The sequence below is a fragment of the Megalobrama amblycephala genome, linkage group LG17, assembly GCF_018812025.1.
Source record: "Megalobrama amblycephala isolate DHTTF-2021 linkage group LG17, ASM1881202v1, whole genome shotgun sequence".
NCBI classification, from domain to species: Eukaryota; Metazoa; Chordata; class Actinopteri; order Cypriniformes; family Xenocyprididae; genus Megalobrama; species Megalobrama amblycephala.
Window position 1 is genome coordinate 23,365,042 of NC_063060.1, and position 16,795 is coordinate 23,381,836.

General features: G+C 36.0%; 1 protein-coding gene across 1 annotated transcript in view; it reads left to right on the plus strand.

The window, feature by feature from the left end:
- The first annotated feature begins 4,569 nt into the window (after positions 1-4,569).
- si:dkey-119f1.1 (Structural maintenance of chromosomes protein 6-like) overlaps positions 4,570-16,795 on the plus strand; it is a 33,176-nt gene continuing 20,950 nt past the window's right edge. Inside the window, exons 1-10 of the mRNA XM_048163237.1 lie at positions 4,570-4,716; positions 6,415-6,555; positions 6,714-6,831; positions 8,759-8,864; positions 8,951-9,087; positions 13,699-13,760; positions 13,854-13,934; positions 14,071-14,172; positions 14,335-14,454; positions 16,064-16,162. Coding sequence (XP_048019194.1) covers positions 6,424-6,555; positions 6,714-6,831; positions 8,759-8,864; positions 8,951-9,087; positions 13,699-13,760; positions 13,854-13,934; positions 14,071-14,172; positions 14,335-14,454; positions 16,064-16,162 — 957 coding nt within the window. The 5' untranslated portion in view covers positions 4,570-4,716; positions 6,415-6,423. The remainder of the gene's footprint in view (positions 4,717-6,414; positions 6,556-6,713; positions 6,832-8,758; positions 8,865-8,950; positions 9,088-13,698; positions 13,761-13,853; positions 13,935-14,070; positions 14,173-14,334; positions 14,455-16,063; positions 16,163-16,795) is intronic.

Sequence of the window (16,795 nt, forward strand, 5' to 3'; positions counted from 1 at the left end):
TACAAGTGACATTTTGCCAATAGCCTACATACAGGGAGTTTTATTGTGTAAATAAGAGTAGAAGAATAACACAGTTACAGTTAGAAACAAACTTCTAATATCTCTGCAATATTAAAGTCAAAATCTAAGTATTATCTAAATAAAAGGTCTGTAAACATCTTAGTAAATAAGTAAGATCTCAACAAAATCTGAGTAAAATATTCTTGCCTAAGGAAAAATAAAGTTTGACAAGATCTCGTTGAATCAGAATGCCAATGAGCAAAATTGAGTCAAAATTGAGAGGGTATCAGATCGAGACTGAATACACATAAAAACTGTCATCCTTATCTACTATGAAAACTGTACTCCTAAGCAGTTCCCCTTTTCATATCACCGAGAACAGCAAACCACAGAAGTCATTACTGCAAAATTTAGATATCAAATTGTAGGCGTCTTAGTGTCCCGAAGGTGCAGTTTACCATATTGTGCTAGACATCACATGATGGAAAATTAAAGGTCTAGTTCTTAATTCTCAGAAACATAGCGTACTTGTGAAATTAAATTTCTATAAGAAGGTAACCTTGGCTTTTGCCTCGGCCATGTACATGCCTAGTCAGACATGGCATTCAAATAACTTACCAAAAGACAATATCACTTCCTTGACTCCCTAACTTACCAAAAAACCAGGAGAAAAAGGATTAACAAAAGGAAATGGCACCCTCCTCCCTTAGAGTTCAAAATAATGCATTCAGTAGTGATGTTTGATTCTTGAACGAATCGCTCTTTTGAGCTGGTTCTCTAATCGAATTGTAGTTCCGCAAGACGCACAGCCGAAGTAGCACGTCTGACTCAAAAAGAAACGAATGAGTTTGTTCAACCAACTCATAAAAGTTTGCCAAGGAGTCTGATGAGTGAGTTGATGACACAATGCTGAGGCACATACTGGAAATATGAAGGTATTGATAAATATGAAATATAGCAGCGGTGTGAACGCACAGTAAGGGGCCGTTCACACAGAACGCGTCTTTGCGTCTAAAAACGCGAGACGCGGCGCTCAGGAGTGTTTTTTAAAAAAGCGCAGCGTAGAACGCGAGGGTCTCGAGACGCGCTTTTGAGACGTGAGGCAATAACGACAATAAGGGAAATAACAGAAATAGGCAAACGGCAGAATTGACAGATACAAGTTTTGACATGGAAAAAAGAAAATAAGATAATAATGAGCGCCTCCTCCGCCATGTTGCCGTCAAATAAAACAGTTGTCATGCCAACTCGCTACTGTAAACAGAAGCTCGCAACGCTTGCCCCGCCTCCGAGTTCTTCTGATTGGTCCACTGTTTTGGAACTGACATTGATGAGCGGCGCTGCGTGTAAAAGCTGAAATTCTTTTAACTTGACACGGCGTCTTAAAAACGCGGCGCTCATGTGAGAGGCGCTGCAAAAGACGCGAGACGCGAGCGTAAGGTCATGCACGTCCGTCAAGCGCGTGTTTACATAGAAAAACAATGGAAAAGTAGCGCATTGGAATAGAAAAACGCGTTCTGTGTGAACGGCCCCTAACGCTGCATTAACGCTTGTCATTTACGTTGAATGGGTGACATAATGCATTGCCGAACTGAATTGTGGGTTCCGTCACATCGATTCACTCGCGTTGCAAGTGGCAGAAGTTTAAGATTTCTGAACTTTTCAAGCACCAACGCAGGCGTCAGCCAATCAGATCGCTTTATGCAAACACCCCAGCCAGCACAGCATGGTGGGGCCCAGATGGGTGTCACCTGGGCTGTCTAACTGGGGCCCAGACATTTTTGTCCACAGTTTCCATGGAGGCCCCACACAGGTTAGCCCAGATGAACTGAACACTGCTCAGTGTGCACACTACAGGCTGTTAAATGTAACACAGAAACATGCTGGAGTTGATGAGATAATTAGGTCATAACAAGCAGAATCACCGAAGGACAGAGGAACAACAAGAACTACAACTTCAGTCACAGCCTTCGATGAAATCAACTGAAGATAAAAGACATTAAATCTCTCAAGATCTGATTAAACATCTCCACAAACAGCATTACCAGCTTCACTTATTACTAACCAGACTGACTTTATTTCTGACATACATCTACAAAAGTTGTTATTGAGAATTACCAGAGGTTTAGATGTTGATGATTTGTTGAAAATAAGTTTGGTTTGATGTCACCGTGATCGAGGTCAGTGCTTACTTCAGTTAGGCAGTTTGACTCATGTTTGATTTAGTGTTTCTCTGGCTGCTCTTGCTGTTTGTTATGGCAAGACAGGCAAGAGAAAATGTGTTTAGCTTTGTCAGCTGTTTGATGATAAGACTATAATTGTCATCATGTTGTCACTTTGTTCACTGATCTAATGACTGAGCTTGACTGAACTCAATAAGAATATTTAAACTTTACCCTTTAAGAATAAAGTTTTAACCAATTTTTGAACAGCACTAAGATGAGCACAATAAATGACTGCTGAATTTTTCTATACACCAGGTGGTCCATGGCCTGAACAAAGTTGAAGGCAAAAGAGAATCTATAGGCTGGATACTTTGTTGGTATCAAGTGATAATACATCTTCTGTTTTAATATAAAACCAATCAATATCTGCAGACTTCACGTTAAATGATCTCATGCTGTTCAAAGGATTGGGTTAAAATAAAATATGGTCAATAGCGTCATCTAGTGGCGATCAGCGGCTTACAAGTCAAAACAAGTAGGATGGGTATCATTTTTATGAGAACTGACAGGCCAACTTTTGATTACAACATGGCAAATTTACAAGTAAAATAGTGTATGTGTAGTGTAGTTTTATGATATTAAGCTTACTACTCGTTTTAAAGAAGCCAAAGTCTTTTTAATGTTTAAAAAATAGGTTGCTATATGTCAGCTCCAGTTCCAGTGCGCAGTCAAAAAAATTATTCAGGCCCTTCATAGATATGACACATTTAAATTTCATTCACTTTACTTAAACATATCTATTTAGGAGTAATACGCATTTATATTTAATGAGTCTAACATAAAATATTTAAATAGTTTAATCTAAAAATCGTTTATTGGTTGGAGTGGAATGAAATGGGACATTTTTGTATGCAATGACGTGACTACATAGAGCAGATTGCGCCGTTTTGGTGGTCCATGTAGCAGCCACCCAATTAAATGACTTTACTACTTTTTTACTGTAATATAAAAAACGTTAAAACTAATGATATTTTAATGAAAATATTGTCTCATACATATGCAAATATTCATTACTGCATTCCAAGTCGCACTGGATGGCGTTGTTCATTGGTCAGGTCGTGCACAAATGATGTATATTAATATTATTCCTTTCAGTGCACCTAATAAATAGTCTTTTATCAGTTAGTAAAGACAGTTTCAAGTAATATTGCAAAAATGTATAAAACAAAACATCTTCTTTAGCACCTTTAATGTCGAACTCTGTATTTTGTATTTATATTCTCTCCTTTAATGGTAGCATCCCTCTTATATTTGATACTGACACAAAGGAGAAGGCACAGGCCTACAGAAAGATTTTATTGTCATCAGATGTAGCTTTGCACACTACCAGCATCTATAGAATGATCAGCATTTTATTGTTCATAGCAGAGGGCTCTCATAAATTGTTATATTTTACAGTTTGTCAAATGATACGATTTTGTAGTCTTTGCATACACATGTGACCCCTCGAAAGCCTGATACCACAGAGCCCCCCCACATAACAAATCCCAATTTAACCCCTGACTGTGCTGCTAAATCTACAGCGACATTTAACAGTGCACCCATTGTCAGAGACCCTCACGAGGGCATTTTTAGAGCCATTCTTGCCTCACCCTCTTTCTCTTGAAGATGATCAGTAGTGGCATGTAGGCTACGTCTTCTGTTTGCTGTTCAAAGGATTGGGTTAAAATAAAATATGGTCAATAGCGTCATCTAGTGGCGATCAGCGTAAAATGTAGGATGGATATAATTTTTATGGGAACTGACAGGCCAGCTGTAGTTTTGATTACAACACGGCAAATTTACAGGTAAAAAATTATGTATGTGTAGTGTAGTTTTATGATATTAAGCTTACTACTCGTTTTAAAGAGCCTTTTTAAAAGTCTTTTTAATGTTTAAAAAAGAGGTTGCTATATGTCAGCTCCAGTTCCAGTGCAAACTAACCTTATGAATATACCGCACAAGATTTCTAAATGTAATAAAAACATTAAAATGAATAAAAATATGTTTGTAAATTATTATTATTGAGCTCTATTGTGTTTAGAGTCGGTCATAAAATGATTTTAGAATGGCAATTTGAACATAATTCATCCAGATAAATACAAGCAAGCAAACAAACAAATAAATAAAGAAATATGTAATAAGTCCTTCTATATGACATGAAAATTACGGGTTTTTTTTGTTTTTTTTGTTTTTTTGTTTTTTTGTTATTGTTGTTTGTTTGTTTTTTGTTGATTTTTTTAAGAAGAAAGTCTAATGATTTTTTGACAATAAATCTAATGATTTGTTGATTTTCAGGGTTGAGTTTCCATGACACTTCTACTCGCTTGGGATCAAAATTAATAGGTTATGATGTTTTTTTTAAATAAATTTGGGTTCAGACCACATGGTCAACCGCCGGTCGCTTGGCTGTTATCTGATTGGTGGATACAAACCGGAAGCAGTGTGACGCCATCGCTGTCTCAGAGCCTTCAAAGCGCGCGAGGACGAGGAATAGCAGGAGGGTTTGCTGGTATGTTGCATCTGTTTTACACACTTGACTTATTTACTTACATTTAAAAAAAATAACAACAACACCGTACTCATACACATATAGCTTCTGCTCGTCTTGTTGTCATGTCTGCGATGTTTATGAGGAACTAATGGTTTCAACTTTTAAAGTATTTTGCTTGCCCGCTAACATTTTAGCAAAAGGCAGATTTCAATGTGATACAATTATTTATAAAACGTAAGAAACTCAATTACGTATTACGTATTACGTATTACAGTTTCCGAACTCGCCTCTACCAGTGTCACAAGTTGTTTCGTTTTCATGGTTTGATTTAATTGGATTTAATATTACATTTCATTCAGAACTCAAAGTGTCTGTGAGTTTAAATAAATGTTTTATATGTGTGGCATTGTGTTACTGATTATCTGATCAGTATTCGTGATTAAACCTTTTTTTTTTTCTTTTTTTTTTTTTTTACATGTGTCATGGTGTATGAAAGCGGATAATGGTTTTCTGTGGTTATGTCACATTTCCTTTTATAGTGGTTTCACTGTCTTGGTTTTTATCAGACCTTGATCAGTTTTGCCAGTTCTTTATGGAAAGGAATGCTCAATGACTAGACAATCAAAACTAGACTAATGCCAAAACATGCCACATCACATGTTATGCTTTTTCAGCTTTCCTTATTTGTCGTCCTACTTTATAAAGCAAGTAACTGCATTAAACTACACATACACTATTTTACCTGTAAATCTGCCATGTTGTAATCAAAACTACAGTTAACCTGTTTGTTCTTATAAAAAATTACATCCATCCTACAAGTTCTGACTTGGCTGTTTGTCAAAGATTCTTAAAGGGTTAGTTCACCCAAAAATGAAAATTGTGTAGTCAGTTTAACCTCATGCCGTTCCATAGATATTTTTAATAAAATCTGAGAGATCCATCAGCCATGTTTCCATCCACCTATTTTTACATGATTTTTGGGATGTCGCATAAAAGATGTTGGATGTAATGCCAAGATGCACCTAAATTCCAAAAATGCACCTATAAAGCGTATGTGCCCAGTTAACGTGGATAATTTTTTTATCTGATAAGAAACTACACTGGGGAAACATTTACTGAATAAATAAATCCCTTGATGTGTAACAAAAAAACCTCACGTGACTTTGCCTCGGCGGATGATGTTATTGGATAACTGGACTAACCAGCAGAGCAATTTCTTTGCACAGCATTTCAGATGTTGATTTAGTTTTTCTGAAATGCCTGAGCTAAAGTCTGCCATCAAAATGGTTTGGTATAATGAACTCCCAGAAGTGTCTCACATGATTGCGTTCCCAAACACCAGGCATATACATGCAAGAAAACATGACAATGTGTAGTGCGTTTCGTCTGTGCGCTCTGAGACACAAGTCATTTATGATGTAGAAGAGCCACAGTGGCTTCCCTAATTGCAGCAACGTCCATTTTTATTATAGATATTTTGCCCTGATTTCCCAGGAAGTGATGATTTTGTTCTCTTGAACACATGGGATAGTTTTATTCGCAAATGTTTTATGCAATATTCCTATTTTGCACATAATCTCGCAACTTTGGATGGAACAATACCTACTGAAAGTCTTTTCTCCCAAAGCTCTGACTCATGATATGGAAGTGTAATGACAATAAAGTTATTATATGACTGTGTGTTTATTGTCAATGATGAATGCTTGATGTTTGTAGAGGAAGAGCATGTCGAAGAGGAAGAGCAGTAATTCAGGACTCACTCCTGATAAGAGAAGCCGGTTATCTCAACCCGAACCAGAGGAGGAAGAGGAATCGGGCTTCTTCAGTTCAGGAGATGGCAAAAACTCATCACAGAGTGTAAGACATTTGCAGCAGAGTACAAGAAAGAGTCTTAACTGATTTTTTTCCCCTCTACATGTACTTTGTTGTCCTAATAAGAGAATGTGTGCTAATAATGGCTGTATCTGATCATAAGTATGCACACTGGCATAGACTTTTTCTATGTTTATTTTCAGGTCACAGGTGAGGTGGGCATCATAGAGAGTATCTCTCTAAAGAACTTCATGTGTCATTCGTTGCTTGGTCCCTTTGAGTTTGGTCCAAATGTCAACTTTGTCGTGGGAAACAATGGAAGTAAGTTCTTCTTCTTTGTTTCTTTTTTTTTTTATGCCATTAAAGGGATAGTTCACCCAAAAATTTAAATTCTGACATCAATTACTCACCCTCATGTTGTTCCAAACCCATAAATCCTGAGAAACCTGAGAAATTTCTGGCCCTCCATTGAAAGTCTGTTCACTTAAAACTCTTCCAAATGTTCATAAGGAGATCTTAAAATAAATCCATATGATGCGGTTTAATTCAAGTCTTCTGAAGAAACACATATAAATATTTATATACATATAAAGTATATATATTTTAGACTTTTATACATTGTTAAACATTGATCATCAAACATGCATAGAGCACATCAAATATAGTAAACAGAAATTCAACCGTATTTGCGTGACGTATGAGAACAAACTTCACTGGTTCTTGCGAAAGCGCAAACACGATGGAGTGACGCGCGAGAATGAACGTTTTAAAGCATCTGAGTTTTGTGTAAATAGACTTTCAGTGGAGGGACAGAAATCTGTCAGATCTCTTTAAAAGATATTCATTTGTGTATCAAAGATAAACAAAAGTCTTGTGGGTTTGGAGTGACATGAGGGTGAGTAAAAAATTACCGAATTTACATTTTTGAGTGAACTAACCCTTTATTTGACATGATGATAGATTATTTTTTTCTTTTTCTGTTGGTTGTAACTGTAACAGTGTGGGGGAAAAAAACAAGCCATGGCAATTTGCCTGATTTGTGTAGTTTTAGTAACCGATTGTGATGTGAAGAAAAGACATTGCATAAAAGCAAATCTATGTTGATACTTGTGTTTTTGCTGAAAGGCAAAAATCCAAACCCCCTTTTGTTAAATGTATTTTATTGGACTGCTCTGCTTTAAATATAAAATAAGAATAAATGCTTCAAGAAAATGTTTCTATTTTATTTTTATATGTAAAATAAATTTAAAACATCTTGTGTCATTTTAATTTATTGTATTATTCCTGTTGTTGTTGTATTTATACAACATCAATGTAACTGGTAGAAAATACTTATGGCATTAAAAAATATACTACATGCCTACCTTATGAGTTGGTTCTTCAAATGAACTGCTAAAAAACTAGTTTGAATCAGTCTGACAAGTTTTTCACTCATTGAACCCATCTGATATTGAAAATGAACATGTAGCCTCTAGTGAACATTCTTAGTCAACACACTTTAGGCAGTAACACGGTGTAACTAAATTTATTTAAAAAAAAAAAATTCTAAAGAGATAGTTCACCCAAAAATTAAAATTCTGTCATCATTTACTCATCCTCAAGTTGTTCTAAACCGATATGAGTTTCTTTCTTCGGTTGAACACAAAAGAAGAGATTTTGAAGAATGTCTGTAACCAAACAGTTGCTGGTTCATATTGTCTTCCATAGTATATATAAAAAAATACTATGTCAATGTGGACCAGAAACTGTTTGGTATTGACATTCTTTAAAATATCTTCTTTTAAGTTCCACAGAACAAAGAAACTCATACAGGTTTAGAACAACTTGAGGGTGAGTAAATGATAACAGAATTTTTATTTTTGTGTAAAATATGGATACTACAGTCCAGACCACTAGGGGGCTACAGACCCCTGGTTGAGGAACAGCAGCTCTTTAAGTGTGAAATGTGGCTCTCAGGAATGTTTCTTGCATTAATTATAAGAGTTTGAACCTTAATCAACTGACAGCTTTTTTAAAATAAATACATATATTTAATGTCTGGTAAAAGGGAAGTCATTAGAAAATCATTAGATGGCTTACTACAGTTTCACCAAACGTGAAGACATCTACATAATCAGATTTATAAATAGACCTATCAGTGCGAATAATAATAATAAAACAACCTATTATGAGCTTTGTAAAAAGCTTGTTTTACATTGTCATTTAATTCTGGCAAGCTTTTTAGGCTTCTTGTGTATTTGTGTGTTAGGTGGGAAAAGTGCAGTGTTGACGGCTCTGATTGTGGCTCTGGGTGGTAAGGCTCACACCACCAACAGAGGCTCCTCGCTCAGAGGATTTGTTAAGGAAGGCGAGAGGTACAGCACACCTATCCTGTTTATTATGCATGTAATCACAGTCTGTAAATAGTCTCTAATGCTGGTTTTGTGTCTTTAATGTTCAGCTCTGCAGACGTGTCTATCACTCTGAAGAACAGGGGTCGTGATGCGTATAAACCAGAAGTTTTTGGCCAATCCATCATTGTAGATCTTCGTATCTCCAGTGAGGGACTGCGGACTTACAAACTAAGAAATAAAAAAGGTATACTTATTTTTTTATTTTTTATTTTTTTCCCAAAATAACAACAATTTATGTAAAATTCACTTTAAAAAAGACCCACATTTCTAACTTTCATTCATGGAGATAACATGGGCAATTTGCCATGGTTTAGTGTTCAGATTTTTGCCATCTGTTGAAAAATAGATACAAGTAAAAAATATAGCTGCAAGCAGCAATGCGGGGCCATGCCCCAAAAGCACCGCAAGCAGAGCAGCACAGATTAATAATAAAAAATCTGTTCAGTCGTTTCTGTGTGGCTCAGTCCAATGATCATCTGATCAAATTTTGGTAGAGCAGCACAACAAGCAGAGCAGCACATCAAGCATATCAGTACAGCAAGCAGAACAGCACAGTTCGCAACATAACTTCTGAATAAAGATTAATAAAAAAAAAAATGTTTGGTCAGAATTGGACAAAATTTGAAGAAGGAGTAGCGAGAAAACGGAATACTGTACTTTTCAAAATGGCCACTACTGACTGAGTGGAGTCATAATGTAAGATGTTGAATGTTATCAGTGTAAGAGAGAGATTGGTTGTACTAAGTTTCATTTTTCTAAGTCAAAGGTTTCAAAAGTGATAATCTTTACAAAAGTGAATCTTTGAACTGGTGGTGGCACTATAGAGTTGGTCCTAGATGCTCGAAAGTTGGTCAAATTACTTTTAATTACCATTACTACAAGTGTGCCAAATGTAATAATTTCCTTATGGTTCATAGAACTGCCATTCGGGAAGAAGAAAAACAATTAATTTGTGCACAAATGCACTTCATGTTGTATTTGATAGCTTCAAATGAGCTCATTCTTATACACAATGCCAGGAACAGATGCAACTTCTGCACCATTTCCTGCCACAGTAACTCTTGCAGTCTGGACATTTATCACTGAGTTTCAAACCCACGATGCAAAGCATTCGGGACATGAAACTACAATCTCAGGTGCCTGTCACTCATCTTGTTGCACCACTGGGCAGACATGTGTTCACATTAGAGATGCACCGATGTATCAGCCAACAATCGATATCAGCCGATAAAAGCTATTATTGTCACTATTGGCCATCGGGCGATTGTTTAAACACTGCCGATGATCAGGGCCAATTATATCCTGTCAATCAAAAGGGTGCAGAAAGACATGTTCAGATTGCAACTCATACATACTATGTGAAGAAAATCACTCTTGTTGAATTTTAACGCATTAACAGTTTAAAAATGCTGACAATAAAGCAGGCTCTTTTTGACCCTATGAATCACCCGTAGTTCAAGCCAGGGTTGGCAGGTCTGCTTTTTTTTTTCCTACATCAAATATTATTTGTAGCGCCTCCCATCCAATAATCGCAAAAGGCTTTGTGCTTTATTACTTCTGATAAGCATAAAAGTTTCAGTTTTCTGTCTATTTGATCATGAAATTCAAACAATAAATGGCGTTTTGGCACTCTTAAATGTGACATGTCAACGCCTCAAGTCTTTTCTTCTTCTTCAATACAAGTTATATCTCGAAAAACATGCATGAACATCAAAGGTATGTTGAAAGATACAGTAGAACTTACCGGAATGTATCATGTCTCATGTAATCACTTTATTTGTGTTTCAACCACGGAAAGACATCAATGAAACAGCTTGTAGACAATGTCTCACATCATATCTCATTTACCTCAGGAATGTTTACCAATGTTCACAGTTCCTTGGTTATCTATACATAAACACTAGAGAGGAGCTTATTTACTGTTAATTATATGTTTGTGTAAATTTGCCATGAAGACAACAAGTGTTTATGAAAACTACCTTATGTGATACTAAGTTTTATACATTTCAGTTTTTATTTGAGTGTAATTATTATATCTGAAAATAAACAGCAGCTGAATATAATACCTCTGTTGTTAATTGTAACCTCTTATATTGTAGCGTACCAAATGAGAGGGTTCCCTGTATAGTTTGCAACACTATTTAGGAGAGGGTTTTTTTTTTTTTTTTCTTCAAGAAAAAACAATCTATTGGCATCGGCCGATAATGTGAATAATCGGCTTTCGGTATCAGCAGAGAAATTTAGTATCGGTGCATCTCTAGTTCACACAGATGCCATAGTTCAGTAGTTCAAGTGAGAATCAGCTCAAAATTACCAAAAGTTCAGATGTGAATGAACACAGAATGAACACAGACTTCTAATCCTAGAGGTAGACAAGAACAATGCTTATTGGGATTATAAAGGAATTCAATTGACACAACTTTAAAAAAGGTTGTCTCACACAAAACTCGAACCCACAATATCTGGATTAGATGCCTATCAATCATCACATTGCGCCACTGGACAGACACGTTCACACACCTGTTGAAGTTCAGTAGTTCAAGTGAGAATGAACTCAAAATGAGGAATTTTATAAAAATGCAATGCATGTTATATTTAATAATTTCAGTTTATTTCATTCTCAGAAAGACTCAGTATCTGTAACAGAATAAACTTTTACAAATTAACCATTTAGCATGCTAAGCTAACTAACATAAGGACACAAACACAGGCAGAGTCAACTTTGAAGAGATATTTCTCAGGAACGATAGCGAATATCAAAAATCTGTTCAGTCATTTTTGTGCGGCTAAGATCATCTGAGACGATTTTGGACAAAATTTGTAGGAGGAGTAGCGAATAAACTGTTTTTCATTTACTTCAATATGGCGGACAGGTACATTCAAAGAAAATGACAAATGACGCATGGTTGGAATCGGCATTAGGGAGGATTAATAATAAAGTAAACTAACAATTACAATAACCCCTAAAAATGATCACTTTAACCAGTAGATGGCTGTAGAGCTCCACTATTTGCTATTTGAATTGCTATTTGTCTAATTGACATCTTTTCATAAGTTTTTATGGTTGGATTCATATCTACATATTATGAAATCACAGTTATAACAATAAAAATAACTTTTTGTCAAAGTTTTTTTTTTTTTTTTTTTTTTTTTACCTTTTTTTTTTAAGTCAGTTTTGTACTGGTTTGTGCTAAATTTTATTGTTTCATCCTCTGTCTCTCTTTCTCTCTCTCTCTCTCTGTGGGTATGTGTGCATTGTTCTTCGTTGATCTTGGATGTGTCATGGTGTCACCACTTTATTTTTGTGATGATTGTGCATTTTGGCTGATTTTATTTGACAAATTATAACAGAGCAATTTTTGTTGTCTCACTAATTTATTCCTGTGCATGTTTTTGTGTTTGTGTGTGTGTTTTGCCACTTCATTTCTGTCTGTGTGTTCTGTGTCGTTTCTGATTTTGAGGACAAATTTTATCCAATTTGTAAGAACAGCCTGAGTTACTTTTTTCCTCACTCAAACATAAAACCAGATATAATTCGAATTTATTTTTTTATTTTATTTATTTTTGTGTAGATCTAGAAAGTGTTGGCAGCGTTACAAAGTCTCATGCCATTTGGATAAAGGGAACTTCATTTCAGCAAATGTCATTTTGGGGTCAAAAAGACCCAGAATAGCTTAGAAGTATTAAGCACTGATAAGTAGTGCTGAAAACAAAATAAAACCAAAATTGCCATTATGGCTTAGTGTGACTTTGTGAGTCTGTGTTTTCAGCATGTCTCGGTGTCTTGTTATAGTAAATGCTGCTCCACATGAACTCATCTCTGCATTGTTCTGAGATTGGGCCCCTTATATCATGCATTTGGGAGCGCAACAGGCGCCAATCATCTTCCCATACTTGTAATGAGGAGCAGTTACAGCATAAACCAGCTGTTGTCATCAAAAAAAGCTTTTTTTTGTTGCTCCTGGTTTTCCAAAAAAATAAAAGCTTGATGGTTTAACATTTGAAATAAAGATATTTAGATAGTCATAAATATTGTGATTTTACATTTGTACTGTTAAATAAAAATATCCTAATTATATACGTTTTCTTTAATGCTCATTTCTATTGTAAAATATTAAATATTTTTATTTGCTACTAATAATATAAAATGTATTATCATTGTTTTAGAGTCATGTTGATGTATAATTACAAACTTTTTCGTCAGATTTTGCAGCCTTACAAACAAGCATAGCAAACCTGAAGCTTTTTTCAATTTTTGTTTTTAAAAAGCTTTTTTTTTTTTTTTCATAAAAATCGCAATTTTATTTTTTATTTTTTTCCCAAATAATGGAGCCCTGAACTTTTCAGGTATGTGCTATCGTGACAAAGGAAAGTGAAGATTTGCTGAGGCGCTCGTAATTAAAGCCAGGATTTAATTCTTTCCTGATGTGTAATCGACAGCCAGTCGAGTCAGATGTGCACATATGCACAACATATGTGGCATCTGTGGTGCTCAACTGGTTTTGCTTTCGATTAAGTATGAAGTTGCCAATCATACCAAATTGAGTGGTTTCATGCTCAGTGATTCAGTGAAACACTGTGGTTGGTACGGACCATGTTCATAGTCAACCTGTATTTGTTGTAATCTTTTTTTTTTTTTTTACCTTGCTGTTTTGTTCATAGGTTTTGAGGACAAGGGCATTCACGTAACCTGTCCATGTTTGCATCTACCTAATTTGCTTAGCTTCTACCACATGACTGCTGAATTGGCACAAAAGTTAAATTTGATTTATGATTTGCCTCCCTTTATAATCAGGTCACCTAGTGTCATCCAAAAAGGAAGAACTGATCTCTATTTTGGATCACTTTAACATCCAGGTATTGCTAATCTTCACATTTTTCAAAAAGCTTGGTCACAAAACTATTTAAGGAATCTGTTTTGATGCATCTGTTTGGTTCTTCCATCCTCAGGTGGACAATCCGGTCTCTATCCTTACCCAGGAAATGAGTAAACACTTTCTCCATTCCAAAGGAGAGGGGGACAAATACAAAGTGAGTCTTAATGTGTGTGTGTGTGTGTGTGTGTGTGTGTGTGTGTGTGTGTGTGTGTGTGTGTGTGTGTGTGTGTGTGTATTTGTTTTTCTTAAGCCTTAGGCAAACTTGTAATTTGCTTTGCTCTTTTTTGTAGTTTTTTATGAAAGCTACTCAGCTTGATCAGATGAAGGAAGATTACAGCTACATCATGAAGACCAAGACCATGACCCAGAATACAGTGGAGAAACACAGGGAGGCGAGTGCTAAAATAATCACACTTACATATTTGCTGTTCTATATCTTGGGTGGAGCAGCTTTGGAAACAATGTGTGATTTGGATTGCTAAATAGTTATTTTTAAGACGACCTCATAGTTTTTTTTCACTCTTATTTCTGACACACCCTTTCCTCTTGCGCAGACTCTACAAGAACTAAAGATAAAGTACCACGAGAAAGAAGAGCGCTATAAAAACCTGGCTTCACTCGATGAAATGCAGCAGAAGTTGGATGTGCTGAAGAATCAGATGGCCTGGGCTCTGGTCAGGAATCACAACATGAGCTCTGAATGCATGAATCAAATCAAAATTCCAAAACACATTCATCAATTTATTAAAGGTGCTCTAAGTGATGTAACGCGTTTTTAGGCCAAAACATTTTTTGTCACATACAGCAAACATCTCCCCGCTATCCGATAGCTGCCTGTCCCCTGAACACACTGTAAAAAACGCACTCTCTGTAGTCGCCACAAGCTCCAAAAATGGTAATAAAAACAAACTGGTGCAGCCTGGACCACGAATCATAATAAACATGCTCCAGCCAATAACCGACAAGAATGATTTTAAATGCGCGTTCATGACTGTTTCAGGAAGCACGGAGGGGAGGGGGAGGAGGAGGGAGGGTCTAGCTAGCCTCTGTTTTGTTTGACAACACTTCGAACGTCAACAGGAAGTTACTCCGCCCAGGATCGCTTAGAGAACCTTTAATCGTATTATATTTGTAATGGCTTTGTAATTTTGTTATGGTGTAAAGTAGTTTTTCTACTTATAACATCACATTTCTATTAAGTTGCACACAACAAAAAAAAAGGTTAATTTTATCTATGGCGGTGAATGAAAGAATACATTAAATATATTTTTATGTTCCCATTTTTTCAAATAGCAAATGAAAAACTCAAGTGTTTTCACAACTTTCAAAAAGATGAAAAAAACTGAGAGAGATTGATATGGCAGTCAGAAGAGAGAACTTGCATCGTCACTCCCATAGCCGTTTTATTAGAAACACACCCTCACAGCAATGTTAACTAGTTTTTTGTAATTTGATGAAAAGGTAATACAATACTAAGTATAGAGTTATAAATGTACGTATATTTAAAAAAAAAAATGCAATATTTACAATGCTGATGACCGTTAAAACACGTCATCACAGTCTGTGAAAAAGTTCCATTCATGGGTTCATCAGTTTGAATCTGTCAACTCACTCACCACTTGTTAAAGAACCAGAATCATGGTTCTCACTCCTACAGGATACTCATGCTTTAAAGAGGACCTATTATGCCCTTTTCCAGAGTCTTGATTTTTGTTTTTGGGGTCTACTAGAATAGGTTTTGCATTATTGCAGCACCTCTCTTCACAGTCTGTCAGTAATACTCTGTTTAGTTCCTCTCTCTATGAAGCCCCTCCTCCAAAAAAGCGCAATGTGCTCTGATTGGTTGGCTAGACCAGTATGTTGGTCAACCACTTCAAGCATTTTTCATAAATGTTACACCCCTTATCATAACCGCAAGATTTAACACACTACTAACGCAACTCAACCAGGCCTCACCCACCTTAAATTTGCATATGCCTTAGGCGGGAATTATTTAAACGAGGGATGTTGTGACATGTTTGTTCCTGGAAGAAAATTCAAGACTACAATCGAGGTGTTTCAGGGCACTGATAAAAAGAATAAACCCCTTTGAAGTGACTTTGTGCTTTGTGTGCTATGTTTGCAGACCTTTTTCATGCTTAAACAGCAACATTACACGCTAAAGAAAGCTGAAAATGTCAAAGCATAATAGGTCCTTTTTAAATTTCTTATATAACTGAAGATTGTGAGTTGATTTTGCTGTCATTGTCACCTAATACTGAAATGTATGTCTGTGTACATCAGGTGGCAGAGTTGGAGCAGGGAGTGAAGCCCAAGAGAGAACGAATCACAGCTGAAGAGAAATCCACTATCAAATATGACCAGAAGGTGGAAGAGTGGGAGGTGATTGAATATTATTTGCAGTTTCTGTGGTCCAGTATCCTCTAGTGTCTTTTAGATAGATATTTGATTACAGGATACAGTTTGGTCTAGATTTCAGCTTTTCCTGTCTTAAGTAGGCGGTTTTTGGCAAGAATGTGAATGGCGTTTAAAGCAATCACTCACAACTTTTGTTTTCACAATTCAAGGTCGGTTTTATCTGAAATATGTTATTCCACGATATAGATTGAGATTCAAGTGTCTTTATTGGCATGATAAGAAGTCTTTACATTGATAAAGCATTGGCAACATTAAATTATAGACAAAACCAAAAATGTTGATAAAATAACAGTGAGAAGGAAAAGACCAAATAGTACACAATGATTTGGTTTGTTATTCGGTTTTGTTATTCCCATTCAAATGTGGGAGTTGTTCTTGACTGGCATCTTCCCAGTCTACTGACATTTGTTATTACATCCGCTTTAAACGTTACAATGCTCATGATAACGTTCATTAACTCTACAATAATTAAATCCACTTCACCAGCTAATTACTCTTCGACAGCGATGCCATAGAAATAAACAGAGCTAACGCAAAAATGGAAGTTCAAACACACAATTCTAAAGATGGCTGCACTCTTGTTTCTCTGATGCATAG